Raw genomic sequence first — 21433 nt, 5'->3', positions numbered from 1 at the left:
TCCATCATATTGTCTTGTTCTGAATTATATGCTGACAGGCAAGACATATCTCTGTATCAACAGTTAATTCTAATAGATGTTTGCTGTTATCATGAAAACAATAAGAGCAAGGTAAAAAATGAAATTGCAAAATGGTTCAGTACTTTATAAACGTATCTACCCATTAAATATAAAACTAAGATGAGGTCAGATTGTGAATAAGACCACTCTTTGTGAAAGGCCAAATTACTTAGATGATATTAAGTGTTCAGGTTGGGAGGAAGGTGGCGGAACGACCATTCCACTTAAAAAAGTGGGAGTGGGTTGGAGTTATGTTTTTACCTAACAAAATATTCTGATGATAAAAAAAGGATTATGAATCCTATTGTGGTAAATTTTGAGAAAAAAATATTAATAGCACAGAAAAACGCTAAAAAAAAATGCGGTTTTTTTTCTTACCCTAACAAAAACATAAACCCCCTTTTTTAAAAAGTTTTAAAATGGTTGCTCTCCTTAACAATTTTTTTTTAATGAATCCACAGTAAAGGGACTGTTAACATGTTTTAGAGTTATAGCCCCTGACAATCAATATATTTCATCCAGTTTAAGCTACATGTAGAATAAAAAAATATATAAAAGTTCAAATAGGTTAAAAGTTCAAATTCCCAAAAGTTTCAGCATAACAAGATCCCGAAGAATGCTCTATAACTTTGTACTTAAATTTGACGTTTTAACTGTTTTATTAGGGTGGGACTAATGAGTCTTTTGTTGGCGAAAACCGCGTTTGACGCAAAACTCACAATTTCAATCCTGATATCCTCAGCCCAGCAGTTCGGTGTTGACATGAATATCAATTATATGGTCAATTTCATAAATTTACTGTATTCAAAAGTATGAAATATTCGAAATACTTAGGATTTTCTTATCCCAGGCATAGATAGCCTAACCCGTATTTGGCACAATTTTTTGGTCATCGATTGACCTTCAACTTTGTACTTGTTAGGTTTTATAACTATTTTGATCTGAGCGTCACTGATGATCGAGTCTTATGAAAACGTAACAAGTGTCTGGCGTATTACATTATAAGCACGGTACCCAAGTTAATATCTAGAACATTTGAGAGAGAAAAAAAAATGTCCTCCTGGTTTGGAGCTTTTGTCTGTGAAATAATCTTTTTTGCAGTTTTTGGTCTGTTATTTTGAATAATATAGGAGCTAGGTTAAATGTATATACAACAATCATCATTTAAGTAAGATTTCATTTTTTTTGGCTCGAAACTGTTCATATTTCATATTTTGTGCTGTTACCTTCTGCATTTTTGGAGCAAGGTTAAAAATGAAAACTACAAACCTTATCAGCACGACACTTTACACTTATATTGTTGACAACCCTTTTTAAAAGGAATTATTGCCCTAGAAGTGTTATGGCAGTTTAAGCTGTTATCTAAAAACCTATTAGCTATGTTAAACAAGTAAATCAGTAGGAACACAAACCGTAACTATTGTATTGCACAAAATAGTGCGAATTAAAATACTGCGATTTTTTTCTGAGTGAGCAATGCTGGCCCTTATATGCCGCTTGATCTTTTATAATAAGCTATCTAAGATACATACGTTTTAGAAAAAAAAATGTAATTAGTTTTATCAGAAAAATATGCAAGCTTAATTACTAGTCACAAATATATATATATATATATCTCCATGTCTTTGCCACAGTAAATTTCCATAAACTGTTTTTTACCGTTATTCAAACATGATTTATCTCCCTTATACTTGATTTTTTTAGGAAGGTTTCCAATTTTTTAAAGCTCTCTGGTGTCGAGGGCCTCAACATTATTTTACTGCGTTACAATCAAATAAAATCATTTGAATAATTATTGAATTTTAAAATCTATATAATATTCGGTGACATTACTTTATAAAAATACATTATCATTCATTTATAATGTCAAAACCTCAAGCACAAAAACTCATTTTTTGTTTAACAATATATTTGTTTATGGAATGTTTTACTTGTGTAGACTGGCAAAACCAAAATGAGACTCCTTCTTTTCCTTTTAAAATCAGTCCGACATCTCATCTGTTAGTCAGTCTGAAAGTTTATCAAATAGTTATTTTGTACATAGGAATCTAAATTAACTCAGTTGTGACACGGACAATATGAGAATCTTATTTTCAAGTTTAGTTTAGTTGTTAATTTGTTTAGTTTAAGACTACTGCATCAACATATCATCAATTTAATAAAGGCAATAACAGTTGAACCGATAAACATCTAGTAAATCGATTAAGAAGATACACAACACGATAGCAAACACAAACCGATGTAATCACATGAACGTCAAACTAAGGAGCGGAACTGTGTGTGTGCTGTTAACAGGATAGTAGTCACATCCGTCACGCGATTCTACACGCGACCAATATATCAAACGAGAACATGACAGGAACAAAGAATTATTTAGGTGTTTCGTACTAGATTTGCTGAATTTTAGAACATGATTTTGCAAGTCACTAGAAAAAGAACATGTCAACTACAGACAGAAATGTTTTCTTGCGATCGGCCACACTTGACCCCATTGATAAGTAAAGAAGTCAGAATCCCACCCTCATTTCTTCATATACGATAACTACGTTGCTATTTGGCATAATCAATACAATTTATGGGCCTTTTTTTAAAAAAGTTTTTATTTCAGACCAAAAAAAAAATTGGAAAATCAACATGTCTAAAATTTCATTTCGAGGGTTATTTTGAATACCTCTATTATAGACCTATTAAGAAAAAAAGTACAATCTTTAATTATCTTTAAAATGATGTTATTTTCATAATTTATGTACTGTTTCGTAGGGGACATCTGTCAACTACGAAACTGCTTCTAAACGCACATCTTATTGCATTTTAATGTCTCATATAAACTTTCCAGTTTGTTTTACTTTATATACTGGTGTTATGTTTATCTTTTTAATACTGGTTAATGAAATCATTACAGTGTGTACTGGCTGGTCATTATCGCGTATGATACGATTTTGACACGCCTACATAGCTAATAAATATTCATGATTTTAAAGATAAGAACAGCACGTGTAGCCATAAACTGGGAGTTGTAGATTTGTAGGATAACTGTACATATGTAGTTTTAAAAATATAGAATAGATACAAAAATATGTGTTTTTAATATTAGTATCCGAGCAAGTAAAACACGAATCTATCATGGTGGAGGACTCAAATTATATTTATTAATATTGTGACTTTATTTTAAATGTTTCCATGAACTTTATACGTAAACATCTTTTTCTAGTTATTTTTTTTTACTGGATATTATGATGGTATTCACCAGTGTCAAGATTATGGTTGGTAAAAACTTTGTGGTGTAATATGTACTGTCTTTAGTTATAATACCAGCGAATTCTGCCTGGAAAGGGATTTATTTAAAACATTCAACTCCAGTTACCTGTAAGTACGTTTATTACTATACTTAATGATTGTATGTGCAAATTGTCGCGCTACAATATTCCAGTTCCGAATTTGGTATATATATGTGTGAAGGAATCTGCGCTACAAAATGCAAGAGATGTATAACCTTTTCTGTATGTGTACATTGGTACGCTACAATTTGAACTGTAGTTGAAATGAGTAGTCCAGGGTCCGATGAAATTAATAACACCTCTGAATCTACGTTTTTGTATCAAATGAATATGATTTTGATAATACTATTCTAACTCCAGATTTTTTTAGAATTTAACGAATTTAAAGAACATGATAATTTTTCTCTCACTACCAACACCTAGGAAAAGTTCCACGCTAAAATTGCATTCAACAAATTTAGATTCATCGCTTCCAAAAAGCTCAAACTCGTTTGCCAAAATGGAAAAACTTGCCAACTGCTCAACATTTTCGGGTTATTCCCAGGACAACGCACAGAAATTTTTATCGGAATTTAAGTCATATGCCCTTTTGCACGATCTTCGTGAGTTTGACGGGAAAAAAGTAGCTGCGTTTCATCTTCATTTAAAAGGTCCAGCATTAACCTGGTTTAATACTCTAAGTGAAAGATCAAAAGAATCATGGAACGCCATTGAAGTTTTGTTTGAGGAAAAATTTACAAATTTTAAAAATCACAGTGCTATGGCTATGATGGAAGGTCAAATATTTAATACCCTTAAGTTAGGAAAATCTCAACAGCTTGAAGATTTCCATAGTCAAATCCTTGAAAAGGGAAACCTTTTACACAAACCTGATCATGAGGTTTGAGCTAGATTTATAGAGGGTCTACCAGAGAAAATGGCATTCTTCGTACGAGCTGGCCAGCCAGCAGATTTGTCCGCTGCTTTAACGTCTGCTAAAATGGCCGAAACATGTGGATACCGTGAGAAAATATTTGAAAATTCAATTTCTACCTCTCCTCCTGAACAACAAAGCGATATTTCTAATCTCAAATCCTCTGAATTTGCTAGTCTAACGAATGAAGTTGCTAAGCTCAGTAAAAATGTGTCAGAGCTTTTAATTTCGAAAGTCCCAGAAGCATCAGCAAATAGCCAATACGAGTCGACACAAAATAATTTTCAAAGGAGACAACAGTATCAATACCCAAACACAAACACCAATTCAAATTGTTTCAACTGTAATTTTCCAGGACATAGGAAACGAGAATGCAATTGGAATGGATTTGGACAAACAACAAGTAATAAATGCCAAATTTGTCACCAAACGGGTCACACTGCTTATCGATGTAAAACCATTAAACCAAATCAGGAAAACTACCAATACCCGGCCGATACAAGGCCAAATCGTTCGGGTCCATAAATTCGAGGTCTAAACAAGTCAACTATACCGATTCCAAACCAGATAACCTATCTACTTTTGATAATTTTATATATATGAATGTTTGTTGTGGTAATGTTGATATTGCAGCTTTGATTGACACTGGAAGTTCAATTAACATTATGTCCGCTCCACTATATAAATCTTTACCAAGGCATGTTAAATCCGATATCAGTAGGTTCACTGAACCCATTAAATTAGCAAATGGACAATTAATATTTGTAGAAGGAACTTCTTCCGTAACAATACAAACAAATCAAGGTTTGTATGAGGTCAAAGTGTACATTCTTAGCACGACATCACATCCGTTAATTCTAGGTATGGAATATTTGAAATCTAGTAATATTACATTGAAGTTTAGTGAATTTAACACAAATAGTAAATATCATCATGTGAAATGTAATAAAAGGCTATGTATTCAGCCAAATTCTGAAATTTTTGTTCGGGCAAATGTGCCGAAACATTTATCTGTTGGTCTTCAAGGTATATGTACAAACAATGTGTTTTCGTTAGGAAAAAAACTGCTTCTTGCAAAAGCGTTAGTCACTGTGTCAATTGATAAAACTATTCCTTTGAAGATAATGAACCCTACAAATACAACAATTTCAGTCTCTAAAGGGTCAATCTTAGCGAACTTTCAGATATTGAATGCTGACTTTAGTGTTATAACTGAAGACATTAAATGTCCCCCTGTAGTTCAAAATGTACAGATTGGATCCACTCATCCGATTATTTCAACGAGTAAAAACAATGAATTTAGGGATGAAACTAAGACAGTGTTTTTGTCGAATTTTAGTATTCCTGAACCATTAAATCTGGAACAAACAACGCAATTAACTGACTGTTTATATGAAAACAAGGACATTTTCGTCACAAAAGAAAATCCTGATCTAGGGTTCTCAACTTATATGCAACATAAAATAAATCTTAAACCTGATGTTAAACCAAAACACCAACAACCGTATCGACTCCCGCCACATAAAAGAGAAGTATTGCGGCACCATTTAGACGAACTCCTTAAACAAGGAATCATAGCACCGATTAGCGAGGAAGAAAATGTGCCTATCACAAGTCCAATAGTATTGGTGACTAAACGAAAAAGACAAAATGATGCTTTTCAAAGTGAAAAGGATGCAGCCCTATCACGATATAGATTTTGTTGCGATTTTAGATATTTAAATTCATGTACAGAACAGTTTAAATATTTTATTCCTAATCTACAAGAACTTACAGAGTCATTTTCACAATTTGTTCCAAACTATATATCGTCAATTGATTTGTACTCAGGATTTTTTCAGTTAGGCATTGACCCTGAGTCTTCACGCTACACCGCATTTAATACATGTTTTGGTACATATAAATTTTTGCGTTTACCGATGGGACTTTCGTCATCACCAGCATCTTTCCAATTACTCATGGACAAAGTGTTGCATGGGCTAAAATTTAAGTCATGTCTTTGTTACCTTGACGATGTTTTGATATGCTCGGAGACATTTGAGCAACATATTACTGACTTACAAGAAGTTTTTCATAGATTTCGTTCTGCAGGTCTTAAGTTAGGACCAAAGAAATGTTCGTTTTCTCAGTCGTCATGTATCTTTTTAGGCCATTCTATTTCAAAGGAAGGAGTAAGTCCGCCACCTGATCGAGTACAGGCAATTCAGGAATACCCACCACCTAAAAATATAAAAGAGCTACGGCGTCTTATAGGAATGCTTAACTGGTTCCGAAAATTTATTCCGAATTTCAGTGCAAAAATATCACCATTAACTAGATTACTGAAAAAGGGTCAGTTTTTCGTTTGGAATGTTGAACAACAATCGTCATTTAATGATTTGAAATATGCGTTACTGAACTCAAAAATATTAGCATTTCCCAATTATGATTTGACATTTAGACTTGCTGTAGACACATCTTCGCGTGGGATTGGTTACATGTTATATCAAATGCATCCTAATGTAAACGGTGAAGAACAACCAAGAGTTATACGATTTGGTTCAAAATCGTTAAGCAGATGGCAACAGTCCTATGGACCGACAAAACTCGAACTTTTGGGCATGGTAGTTAGTAAACTAGACTGTGCTGATTATTTACGTGGAAATAAATTTGTTGTTGAATGCGACCATCAAGCTCTGAGACCTATTTTTCAAAAACAATTCAAGGGTGCAATTTATGAACGATGGATGGCTATTTTACAGCAATTCAATTTTGACCTGCAATATAAACCGGCAGAACAAATGCAAGTAGCAGATGCATTGTCCCGATGTACGAGAAAAAATGATGAACCCGTCATCAGTCCAGATGAAGACGATCCATTCTTTCCTTATGTCACAGAACGAACTGGCCATATCAAATTGCCGTCCGGTAGAAATTTAGCTGACTTTCTTTACAATTCTGAAACCGAATCCGCAACGGTCATAAATGTAAATAATGTAAATAATATAGATATTTTCTCTGAATGTGTTTATGATGCTGATACAGACGATGTTCTTGAGACACCAAACAAAAAGAAGAAAACTAAACTTAACAAAAAGTGTGAAACTGTAAATGTTACCCAAGTTCATAACAATGACTCTTTATACGATAAATCAACTGACCAGTGTAGTGACAAAATAGACATTTTTGATATTTCCACGGTGTATGATACGCCACGTGACGATAATTTCGATAAACCTACGCAAAATCATGACAATACGTTATCGGAACTTGAAATTTTTAAAAACAGTGATTTAACACCCCAAAATATTAAAGATTTGCAAAGGAAAGATCCTGATTTATTACCTATGATTATTTACTTGGAAGAAAATAAACTTCCTAATTTACAGAAAAAAGCTAGGAAATTATTATTACAAGCGGCTGATTATCTTTTGATTAATAGCGTATTATTTCATAGCTCGATAAAGAAGAAATCCCGTAGAGCAAGTAATTTAGACAATTTTCAACTTGTGGTTCCGAGATTAATGAGAAATTTAGTGTTACACATGTGTCATGATTCACCTTCTAGGAGGTCATTCTGGAATTAAAAATACAATCGATAGAGTACGTGAACATTATTATTTTTCGAGGTTATCTACAATAGTATCAGAATATGTCAGGACATGTCACGAATGCCAAATACGTAAAACCTCAAGTGTACACACTAAAGCAGGTATAATTTCTTTTCCGACACCATCAGCGCCGTTTCAGGTATGGGAAGTAGACTTATGTGGGCCTTTCCCACTTTCATCGGCAGGACATTCACATATATTCACTGCTGTTGACATGTTTAGTAAACTTGTGTTTGCTGTACCTGTGCATAATTGTGATGCGCTGTCTGTATGTCATGCACTTTTTCAATTATTTTCGTCTTATGGTGTTTGCCATACTTTATTGAGTGACCAAGGGTCAGAATTTATTTCAAAAGGTACAAAAGAACTATGTAAAATGTTGGAAGTTTCCCAAGAGTTTACACCAAGTTTTGCACATCATTGTTTAGGTACATGTGAACGTTCACATCGAACATTGGAAGAACGAATGACTCCATATATAAGAAAAGGTCGACCTTGGAATGATATTCTACCAGCTGTAATATTTTCAATGAACTCCTGCACAAATGCAGCTTCACAATACTCGCCATTTGAAGTAGTATATGGTAATAGACCCCAATTTCCGCTTTCAACTCCTCATGATTTAGATTTAAGAGATATTCCAAAAGATATACACGTTTACCTTAAACAAATGCAACAAAAATTGAGCGCAATAAGAAAAGAAGTCCAAATAAACGTTGAAAAGGCAAATGCTAAAATGGTTAAAAGAGTTAATAAAACAACATCACCTCTAAAATTATCAATTGGAGACTATGTGTACTTACACGACGAGCCTATTAGTCAGGGACGAAAATTACAAGCTAAATTTACGGGACCTTTTATTGTTGACAATATACCAAGTCCTCATTTAATTAAAATTAGAGATCCTGAAAACAAGCGAAGACTTCGAATGCCTGTACATACAAATAGATTAAAAATGGCATATATTCGAGCCCCACAACCACAGCCGTATTTGCAACACGTAAGTGAAAGCCAAAGTTCAAATACTACTGTCGATTCTTCTACTTCGTCATATTCTGAACAAGTCCCCGTACGTCAGTCAACTAGACATAAAAAGCCACCCGCAAAATTTAACGACTTTGTTAATTTAGATTCTGAATTAGGAACAGATTCAATATCATCAGACGACAATCGATATCATAAAATCAAACGTGTTTTAGCAAGGAAAATCGTTAATAATCAACTAAAATATCTTGTACAAATTGTCGGCGAGCCAGCACAAAATTCTATATGGGTAGAGGAGTCAAGTCTATCACCTAAAGCAAAGAAGATAGTTCAAAATAGACCACCTCCAATGATACTGTAAATCTATTTTTGTGTGTGAAAATTGTTTCGCCACAAGCAATCGTCGTTTTATACAGATCTGTGTGTGAGAATTGCCTCGCCACAAAAAGTAAAGATGAATTTCTATACTTGTGTGTGAGAATTGCCTCGCCACAAGATTCCTTATTGAGTGTGTGAATATTGATTCGCCACCTGTATTAAATGTGATTTTCTCGTCGCTTTGATGTCTAAATACCAAACCAGAGATGAAAGAACATTTTAGTGACAATGTTGAAATTTAACATTTTGTTGATATGTGTTAATGAGAACACTGCTTCACATTGAATTGTTTGTGACATGTAATTAATTTGTTTGTTCTATTTGATTTGGTTCTTGTGCATGCTTATATATATAGGGCTACACGTGACTGCATTTATATGTTGTTGATACTTAAATCGTGCTGATAACGTTTAAATTGTAAAAGTTACTTTTGCTATAATGAGTATTTGAGTGTCTAATTGTATTAAAAATGTTGGGTGGAATCAAATGATTCGTGAGATATTTTATAAAATTGTTATAGTGGCCAAATGATTCAAGAAACTGAGTAGTAGTGGTCAAAAATTGGTGGCCGGTATTTTATTAAAGGGGCCAAAAATTGGGGGCTGGGATTTCATTAGAGGGGCCAAAAATTGGTGGCCGGGATTTGTGAATTGTTTGAACGTTGAACAACAGATGTAGTAGCGCAAAAGATGTTATGCTAGAAATAACCTTTGTTTTCATATATTAATATCTATTTTTGATTGAATGTTGTAAGAATCTTTAATCTCAGTTAACGGAGAATTAATGGATAATTGTGTGAGTGTGTGAGATAAACTAGTTATTATTATTTGAAATATATTAAGAGTCACGGGTCTCTGCTAGTGTCATCACTTTGAAACATGTATGTTTATTTTTAAAGCTACATTTTTATGCATTGCAAGTGTTCACTTGAGCAAGTTTGACAGTTGTAATCTGTCGTGCTCTTGGAAGTATCCGTAAAATAAACAAGTAATAGTTTAATGGTCAAGATTTTACGACCTATGGTATCGAACATCTGTGGCTGGGATTTCACAGAGAGATATTTATGATGTTGTGGTTTTTACATAATGAGTTCTAATGAGATTTAATGGATAGATTAGTTGATTTGTAACTATAAAATTTATGCACACTTGTCATTTTGACAGATCTGATAAACAGAATTTCCGTTTCAAGACTGCAATTTAATTACACTTGGATTTAAGTTTAACCCATGATTCATTGCTTTTAATTGAAAAAAATGTTTTATTGTTTTCTGTTTTCATATTTATTTCGACATTATATTTTTTTTACTGCATATTTTAGCGATGAAAAAGAAACCTTTTATTCTAGATATTTTAAAATTTTCTGTTTTTATTTTTATAGACGACAAATTTTGAAGTTATTTAATTTGAAACATAGTTTTATTATTTAATGAGGACGGTATTTGCTTCAAGATATTGTTTCAGATTTTTTTTTCTATTATTATTAATAATTTTTATATTTAAAGATTTCATTTACCAGTAAGAAATTTTTAGAAATTTCTAATTTGTGGGCGGGGATGTTATGTTTATCTTTTTAATACTGGTTAATGAAATCATTACAGTGTGTACTGGCTGGTCATTATCGCGTATGATACGATTTTTACAGGCCTACATAGCTAATAAATATTCATGATTTTAAGATAAGAACAGCACGTGTAGCCATAAACTGGGAGTTGTAGATTTGTAGGATAACTGTACATATGTAGTTTTAAAAATATAGAATAGATACAAAAATATGTGTTTTTAATATTAGTATCCGAGCAAGTAAAACACGGATCTATCACTAGATAGTTATCAAAGATACCAGGATTATAATTTAGTACGCCAGACGCGCGTTTCGTCTACATAAGACTCATCATTGACTCTCAAATCAAAATATTTATAAAGCCAAACAAGGTCAAAGTTGAAGAGCATTGAGGATCAAAAATTCCCCCAAAAGTTGTGCCAAATATGGCTAAGGTAATCTATAACTGGAATAAGAAAATCCTTAGTTTTTCGAAAATTCAAAGTTTTGTAAACAGGAAATTTATAAAAATGACCACATAAAACGATCTCATTTTTTTCTGAATTGAAGAACCACTTTTGATCGATAAAGATAAGACAGTTCTTCACATATGAAGGTACAACTCATGCTACGTAGTGGACATATTGATGAGTTTCGTAGTTGATAAAACCGTTTCGTAGTTGACACCAAACCTATTCTATGTTGATAAAAACATTCTGAAAATTAGGTGAAACTTAGCCTTGTAATTTGTTTTGCGTGAATATAATTTAAAAAAGTAAAACAACGAATGCATGTTCGTAGTAGTGTCCAGTACGAAACGTTTTTCTCCCATACTTGTTTAGTAGGTAACCGTTTCGTAGTGGACGTATTCACATGTTTTATCACCCCCGCCCCCCAAATGCCTATATTGCAATAGTAACAAGAATGATTCTATTCATCAAAGTACGTACTAAGCTGTACACTGATATTTTTTCATCATTTTAAAAACCAGATACTGAAGGAGATTTGAACCGTTTCGTAGTGGACATTAAGAAAAATACAGTATCACTCTGTTCCATTTGATGTGGTAAATTTTTGTCAGAGACACACCTTCTAAAATTAAAAATCCTTGGTCTAAAACTGTTCATTAAAATATGTTTGCTCTAAACATACTATTGAATATTTACAGAACTTATATTAAGTAAAAATAACATTTATTTTTACCTTTTTTCACAATATTTTAGAATATGAATGTTGAACAGGAGATCTAGGGACATGCCATTTTTGTTATTTTGAACCATTTAGGAATTAATATCTTATTAATCCCTCTAAAAATAGTATGTTTCTTTGCTTAAAAATGTTTTAAATCTAATTCAATGTACTGACAGCACAAAAAAATACGTGGAAAGATCAAAACACATTTTAAATTTTTTTTAAAGTGGCTGGGACAAGAAATCACGTTTTTATTGAAAGCTAGACGCCCTTATACTGTAATCTAGTAAGACAGCTACGGCTGACTGTATTGTCCCAGACAATTTGCCCTGGTTTTAAGGATTTCGAGTTGCCGTTTACAATTCGAAATAATATGGTTTTAAGGATTTCGAGTTGCCGTTTACAATTCGAAATATCGAAATATCGAATTGTTGGTTTTTTTAGCAATCAAAGAAAATCATTTTCCTCAATAAACTAAAGATCAATATTTTCGAATATTTAACAAATTGTTTAAGTCAAATGTTAACAACATAGTAATGTGACGTATGATGCGTAAATTTACTCATATAACCTATATTTTGTTAAACTAAATACAAAAATAATATATAGAGGTCACCGTTGGTTAACACAACAAAGCAAAGGTAATAGTTAAAAATAGAACTTGAATTTGGAAAGGGTGGCTAACAGTTTTTAAAAAGCGTTTTTATGGGATTTTACAGGTAAACTTGTTTTGTTTTAAACGATCAAATCACAAATTGAGAATATATTACATGAACTGTGAAACTAGCGTGTACGGTTTAAATTACTTTCTGCCACCTTACAAAAAACAGTATTCTGAATAATAAACTTTTCCCCAAATAATATTTCTGTTCACCAAGAGAATCGTTTATATAGTTCAAACATTATGAATAAAATGATAACACCCAATACATTGTAAATTTTGATATCTTTTGAATTTTGATAACCTGTATTTCAAAATATTTCCTTTTATGCATCCTACTAGTACCCATATCCATTGAAAGATGGAATAAATAGCCTCATAAATCAGAGCTGTCTTTACACAAAAAGGGGTTCGAAAATACAAATTTTCTCTTTTAGGTCATGGAAAATGTTACTTTGTAAAGAAATACATTGCTTCAAAAAAGAGGTGAGAGGCTTCGTTTTGAAGACCTCACTTGGACTATGAGATGAAGCACAGCAATAAAAAAATAAAGCGCTCTTTGTTTGCTTTGTGTGTCTTTTTTTGGTGTGTCTGTACTGATTTTGTGTCATAGATGAATGCCCAATACCCTTTGCTTTTCCGTTAGTACAGGCAAGGGTGTGCTTCTGTGACAAAAATTGCTACAAGAGTTGAAAGGAAGTACAACAGAAATCAACACTTCATAACATGAGTTACTGTCACCATCAAAAATTGTGTCTCAACTCACTAGCAACGTATGTTGCTGTCTTAGATCAGGTGATACCAGAACAAGATCTATGTATTACCTATAATCTGTAATTTTACTGATTGTGTTCTATTCCCGATGGTAAATTTTGATTGACTGGGGATTCGTCAAGTGGGTGATGCATGCTCTACGCATACCATGTCGACTCACCTGGTTTGACATATTATTTTGTTTTTATACTGTACTCGACGTTAGCTATTTAACGAGTGGAATGCTAACATTTTAATGAAAATTTTGTTTAATTTTTAATTTTTAATCCTTGTTAAAAAGGGACATACATTGAAAAGATCAAGTTTTCAGTGTTTACACGGAAGTTGATTTTTTGTCGTTAGATTTGTCACTGGATTTGAATGCACTCCGTGCATTATGAATAATTCATGATGTTCACAACAACAGTTCACCCCCCAAAATAAACCACAACAAAGATACCAGGATTATAAAGATCAATGATAATATATGTTACTTTACAATTTTTGTTAACGCTTATCCATTGTATGTTAATACATGTCATTCGTAAATAAAGGTTTAGATGCTGTAAATATTATTTCCACCAGAAATCTGTACAAAAACTATACCTGATTACTTCACAAATAAAGCTACACCTGTTATTTCTAATACCTACACCAAGTCTATTGCATCCACGATTTTTAAAAAAAGAGGGTTTTAGAGGACTTCTGCTGTTGTCTGCTCTATGTTCAGGTTGTTGTCGCTTTGACACATTCCCCATTTCCTGTCTCAATTTTATTTAGAGGCCTTTAACCCGATCAAAGATGTGAAATCCAAGCCTCCGGATTGTTCAAGTTGATCGTCGCAATACAATTTTAGTTCAGCTGGTCATGTTATGACTAGTGACCTTGGCATCGTTACCTATGAACAACTGAGAGAGTTATTACCCAAGGGACCAAAACATAGAATTCCCCAGCCCATCAACTGGAAAAAGAATTTCAGGTAACTGATGGATGCAGTTGAGAACTATGCAAAACAATGGGTAAAGCGCGAACCAGACGAACCAGAACTGGACACTTTGTCTGAACGATTCAAGGCTATTCTATCATGCATTCAGAAGCGCATTCACAAACATTGATGTATTATGAGCACAAGAGTTACTAACCCTTTCAAGAATCCGGATGTTGTGGATGCTTTATCCTCTTTGCATGACAAATATGTCGTTGTTCCAGCAGATAAAGCCTCCAATGGTATTGTCTTTATATGTAAAAATCATTATTTGCTATGTCTCATAACAGAGCTTGGAATAAATAGAACTACTGGTAAACCTACATATTCTTTAACATCATTTACCAAGAACGAAAAATCACAAATCTGTCCTTCTTTCTTTTGGTATCAACATCAAAGAAAACGAAGAAAATTTACCGTCATTACACTAGATATCAAAACTTCACAAAACTCCATAATAAGAACGATACATAGCTGGGTCATGAAAATGTTCGACTAAACATCTTTCTAAAGTACTGACTACTATTCTTTTTACAGTTAAAGATGGGCTTCAAACATATTGTGATGAGATATATTTTACCAGTGGTGTTAAACAAATATGGATTCTAAAATATTAAAAAGATCTACTGCTTAATCTTCGATCACAATCTTTGCAATTTTGCAGCAACATCAAGACTTTTGATTTTTCTACGCTTTACACTACTATTCCATATGTTCAGTTGAAAGATTGACATCACCATCTCATTAAACAGAGCTTTTTCTATAAAAATGGGAATCGTAGATACAAATGTCTTGTTTTGGGTTACAATAATTCATATTTTGACCACACTGAATCTACCAGAAAATATACTGAAAGTACTTTTTGATCGACAATATATCTGTTGAGTCTGGAGGCCCTATATTTCAACAGACAATCGACATTCCAATGGGTACTAATAGACAACTTTCGAGTTCGATGCATTTCCGTCAAAAACTCTGGTTTTAGTGAACGTCATTTGTGCGTTTAGGGGCGTCGTCACTTCCGTTTCAATGTTGAGCGAGTGGTTGGAAAACTATAATTCTATATTGTACGAATTATTCAGCAAATTAAATTCTCAAAATTGACAATCAGCACTGCTGTCATTAGGGAATTGTCATTAAGTACCTACCGAACAACCATTATTTCTAGTTTATCCTGCACAACGACGATCACTAAGACGCTTGATGAACGTAAATAGTGCAGGGATACAGGCGATCCCCTCTATCTGCATGGTAAATGACGTCATAAAGGTGCGCATAATTGACGAGTTTTTGCCGGTGACGGATGAACTCGAAAGTGGTCTATTGTGCACCCCTCCTGGCCGATTTGTTTTTGTACTCGTATAAAGCAGAATTTATCCAGAACCTTCTAAAAGACAAAAAAGAAAAAGCACATTGCGAAATTCTTTAATTTTACTTTCCGATATATTGATGATGTCCTATCATTGAATAACCCATACATTCAGCCAATACTTACATCTCATATGTCCCAGTGAACTTGAAATTCTGGATACTACTGATACTAGAAGGACTGCTTTATACCTTGAAATTTTCCTCAATATTGGCAAATATCAACAAAGTTGTGAGGAGGACACATTAAAAATGACACTTTCACACCATCACGAATAGGTTGATCCATACGATGTGTATTTGTCCAAACTGACTAAGGACATTTTAACCACATGTTAGATTGTGGTATTTCATTACGTAGTCTGATCTCTCAATTACCGCACGTGACTTATCCCCGATTGTTACTGTTTTGCTAAGTGTGAATTCGCATTGCTATACGACGTGTCACGGTACTTTTCTATCCAAAATTTATGTACTTAGTTTTGATGTTGTATTTGTTGTTCTCATCGGATTTGTCAAATGTATTATTGTTTGTAGTTGTAATAAATCTTATTTTTTTCTGTTTTATTCGTGTGTTTTGGTGAAGATAATTTAATCACCCTGTTCATTTATTAGATTTTAGTTTGGGTGAACTAAATTTTTACGATATATTTGGTTTACAGTTTGATTCAGAAGAAACATCAACATAGCTAGATAATACAATTAATTTACTTATTACTACCACAATTTGATATTAATTAGTATTGTTATTTTCATTGTTATTAATAAATGTTATATCAGTATTACGAACCTAATCTTTAATTCTATCCTATTTTTGGGAAATTTGAATAATTCAAATGGGACGCCACTTTGTGCCTTTATCGCTTTGACTAACTCGGCTGTGAATTGTTATTTGCCGGTTTAGGTTGTTTTGTGTATCCGTTTTTATTCTGTCGTTGGTTTTATCATCTATTTCTATTGGATAGGCATTTTTATAAACATTTACTGTTTGCAAAAGTATGAATTATTCTTAATGATAAGGATGTTCTTATCCCATGCAGAAAACCCTAGCCGTATTTGGCACAACTTTTTGGAACTTTTGGTCCTCAATGCTCGTCAGCTTTGTACTTGTTTTGGCTTTCGAACTTTTTTCATCTGAGCGTCACTGGTCAGTCTTGTGTGGAAGAAACGCGCGTCTGGCCTATTAAATTTTAAACCTGGTACCTTTTTGTAAGCTATTCGTGTCTTTCTCTGTCCTATATGTTCTCCCATTTATTTGTATTGTAGTCCTGTCATATATTGTTGTCATTTTAATGCTATATTTAACATTGCCATAGAAGTGGGAGGTTTGGCATGCTACTAATTCTGGTATTGGTGAGTTTATTTATATATTCTGCCCAAACATTTCGATATAATTCAATAATATGATATTTTCAAGGACACAGTTGGTTAACACAACAAAACATAGGTAAATGTTATAAATAGTACTTAGGTTTAAATGGGTGGTTAACACAAATCATACGAATCGTTATTGATGCCGTTCAAAATGTAACATAAACATATCTAAATGGGGTTTTAATTTTATGCTATTTCTGAATTTATCATGGTCTGTTTTCAGCTATCATTTTGTTATACGAGGGTCTGAATGAGGAAATTGACATTCAACAATGAATGTGATTAATTATGTGCAGAAATATGAAGAACAGGGAATATTGGGTTGGAAAAAAAGAATATAAAAAGGTATATTTTCTATACTAGTATGACAAGTACTCAAATGGTTGAAATGGAAAGCCGACTAAAATTTATTGAAATTAATGACCTAGGAGTATATATTGTATTCGGATTACTAGAACGATTAATACCAGTCCTCAACACACTCAATACCTTCAAAATATTATTTCGCCCTACATTTTGCTTCATACAATAATGTTGATACTGAACTTCTAGACTCGAATTGAAATAACTGATTTAATTCAAATTGAATTTTTATCTTCCGATTTTTTTTTATTCATTTTTGAGAATTACTCACGCTTTTGAAAAAAGATTAACAATCGTCCTCCTCAACACTCATAAGTTGCTTAATTACATGAAAAAAGTATATGATAAAAAGATATTTTGAAATATTCCGTTGGGGGATGGAAATTGTGTTTTGACAATAATTATAATGATGAAGGATGACTAGTTCATTATATCACACCGCCCTACCATTAGTTTTAGTCTAATTTCAGTGGCAGATACAGAATTTGTAAAAATGAGCAACAGGACAGAACAAACAAAACACGTTTCCCTCTAATAGGGGATGGGTTATTAAAATCAGACAGGAATGCTTAAATACGACGGATTCTTAGGTTCTTTAAGATAAACATGACTTACTCTTTGACTGGGGTAAATGGAATTGTAATTTCTTACTATTACATAAATATGAACGGGGGCTTTTAAATCAGTGCTTGTATATGTTTAAAATCATATTATTACCAAAGCATTGGCTTCTGAGCTGATGACACCCTATCGAACTTCCAGATCACCAACACCGAAGAAGAACGAACGTCATCATGATGAATGTAGGTGAAATTTGGTGTTAGAGGGGTGATCAGCTACTCTTCTACCAGTTGCATCTGTCATGTTACACCGTCTTACTTACATAGGTAAGGACCAACAAACAAGCATGATGCTAAAACCTTGCTGTGTTAATCAATGAATTAATTATTGAGTGCGAATGGAATGTTGACGATTTATTTAATTTATTCAAAAATGTACGAAGTTGAGCAATCAATGACGTTATTTTACCAATGATTCCTAACTGCATAGATAAAGGTAATCCCTGCAAAAGTTTTACGAAAGTTATTGTGAATTGGTAAGTCTTTGAAATATATGTATAGAAGATGATCTCTTTTATGTTCGACATTAACCAGCGATCGTGTCCTGTATTTCTAAAATTGTTTAATCAACGCATGCGACTTAACACAAACATTACACAAACTGTCACTTACAATGTTGTTGCCAAGTGCAATACGACGAAAAAGGAAAAAAACATATTTTTATTTTTTTCTTATTCTGTATATGGTATATGTACTGTTGCGTACTGTTTGGATTTATTAATATCGTGGGTACCAATTTTCATGGATTAAAAAGATTCATATCCGTTGATGTATGATTTCGTAGTTGTGTCACAGTCTGCATAATTATATCCACGAAAACCAAAAAAAAAAAATGCTACCCCACGAATGATTATAAATCTACATTACTTCTATTTTTGATCGTTGTTGTCTCTTTTGGTAGGACATATGAATGTTGAATGACTGGAAATTATATAACATATGACAGAAATGTTGTCAATAAAAAACATCAAGCATTGTTATGATCGACACAATCAGCTGTAGCAATTGTGTCTCTTGGTTATCTTGTGTCAGGCTTCTTAGTGTACACAAGTTTTGAAAAATTATAATACTTGTATATGTGTCTGCGTAATTTTCATATTTAACAAGAACATAAAGATATTGTCATTCGATATCGTGCGCAAAATGTTACAACGAAAATACAATAAATACATAATTTGTTTTAAACAAAAATTGAACCTTCTCTATGATCGCAAAACAGATTTTTCACAGCTTCGTCTCCTACTCTTGAGGTACATTGTATCTAAATTATATAAAAATGTTACAGCTATTACAGTAACTCTTAATTTTGATTTTAAAATGGTCTTCAACTTCATACTTTATATGGCTTTTATAAAACATTTTTTATTGGAGCCATCACTGATCATTATCAAATGTGTAGAGACGAAACGTGCGTCCGACGTTCAAATTTTAAGCGATTATTGGATAATGTTTATATTTACCCTTTTTAACATTTCCACATAACGCCATTTCACCTTAAAATTCGTGACCTATTTTATTTAATTTTGTTCATAATAATAAAAGATTTTTTTGGAAGGTAAATGCAAATATTTGCAAATTAAATACTGTCCACAGCAGGAACTATAGTCTTATACAACGAAAGCCAAAGGACGATAACTGTTCCTTGAACAAATAAGATTTATTTTTAGCAGGTTGGTTAACACAACTAGGACAGATCTGAAATACAATCGTTGGTTAACACAAATTTGATCATACGGGTAATCAATCATATACTTTCTTTAAGATTAAAATCATAAACCATAATCAATTTCAAATAACATATTTGTACAAAATCCTTATTTTGTCTGTCAAATGTAACTATATTTATTTTCTAATCATTGTCATTTTTTCTGTTTAATTTCATATCCGAATGAAGTTTTTAGAACCTTGTGTTACCCCATATGACGTAAATGATACTATATAAGCATGATAAGGTATGTACAGGTTTGTGTCTCCATTTAAACAACAAACTTTGAAGAGTGTACACCAACAAAGTGAGTCTTAACTTTCGTTTTAATTTCATATGTTAGTTGATTATAATTTTCAGGTTTTTTTTAAATTAATTTTGCATTTGAAGTAGTAAGTTCGAATAAGACAATTGTACAATATTTTAAGCTCCAATAAGGATAAAAAAAACTGTTTTAGTAGAATCTGAAAACCAGTTATTAGTAGGCTTTTGAAAATTTCTACATATTTCTTGCAATCATCTTGTCCATCACTATCCATCGTTTTTAAATATTGATATTCAAAAGTAGCGTGTTCAACTCTTAAACATGTTAAAGGTGCATTTGTAAATTATGTTTTTGTTACACTTTATAAAATTCACCTGTTAAAGGTGCATTTGTAAATTTGCCATGAATTATTTACCTTTACAATATACACATTTACTTTGATGAGACGAGTCACTAGTTCTGTCGCTGCCTCTCATTTCTCATGTTTTATGTAACAGTAAGTTGTATGGTGAATTCATTGTTAATGTTATAAAAGATTAAAATCAGTTATGGTCCACTTATCGATACATTGAGTAGGAAAGATGTGATAGTTTAAACTACCTTTCCTTGAAAAGACATGTTCGCAAATTTGAGTCGTAGTTTTATCCTAATCAAGAAATTAAGGTGAAGGTGAGGCCGACGGTAATATTTAGATGTTATAATCTAGTGCAAAAAAGAAACAAACCATAGCCCCAGACGCTTACCAACCATGCTGAGGGAATCACATGAACTCAGAAGGCAGCGAGACTGGGTGCATCGAAAGAGTAATACAGCTGTTTGTTTTGATATCACCATTTCTATAGTAGAGCACTATCCGGTGGGGGAGATTCTCGCTGCATTAAAGATCTATTGGTTACCTTCCGCTGTTGTCTGTTCTATAGTCGGGTTGTTGTCTCTTTGACACATTCCCCATTTCCATTTTCAATTTAACTATTGAAATGGATAATACATCTAGCAATTATATAAGTAAACAATATTTTTTTGAATGTCGGTTATAATTATGATCTTCATTTAATGTATGAGTAAAGTGCGACAAAACTTCACAGATAATGTGTGAAATGTGAATAAATCAATTTAGGAAATTACGCTGATTTGAAAGTTCTAAAGAACCAGTGTTAGCTTTTGAAACAATTTGGCGTCCGTCATCGTTGTCGTCCGTCATCATCAGTCGTTGTCATCCGACCATCCTCCGTTGTTGTCGTCCTTCCTCGTCCTTCGTTATCGCAAGTCCTCGTTCGTCGTTGTCGTCTGTCCTCTTCCGTCGTCGTCTCGTTCATCGTTGCCCGTTAACATTTAAAAAGATCACCACCCTGATTAACCAAACCTGGCTACAATCATTGATTCGGTTTCTAGTTTCAAAGAGA

At 32.9% G+C, this 21433-nt stretch overlaps 1 protein-coding gene across 1 annotated transcript; it reads left to right on the top strand.

Annotated features, from left to right (window-relative positions):
• The first annotated feature begins 4412 nt into the window (after positions 1-4412).
• Positions 4413-6702, top strand: LOC143046500 (uncharacterized). The gene is made up of 2 exons (XM_076219657.1): positions 4413-5637; positions 6692-6702. The coding sequence occupies exons 1-2, from the start codon at positions 4851-4853 to the stop codon at positions 6700-6702; spliced, it is 798 nt and encodes a 265-aa protein (XP_076075772.1). The 5' UTR covers positions 4413-4850.
• The last annotated feature ends 14731 nt before the right edge of the window (positions 6703-21433 follow it).

The sequence above is a fragment of the Mytilus galloprovincialis genome, chromosome 9 (genome assembly GCF_965363235.1).
Source record: "Mytilus galloprovincialis chromosome 9, xbMytGall1.hap1.1, whole genome shotgun sequence".
NCBI classification, from domain to species: Eukaryota; Metazoa; Mollusca; class Bivalvia; order Mytilida; family Mytilidae; genus Mytilus; species Mytilus galloprovincialis.
This window is presented reverse-complemented; position numbering and strand designations above follow the sequence as displayed.

Bases quoted from the DNA above. Each gene is read 5' to 3' on its own strand.
- LOC143046500 (XM_076219657.1), top strand. From the start codon at position 4,851: ATGAATGTTTGTTGTGGTAATGTTGATATTGCAGCTTTGATTGACACT.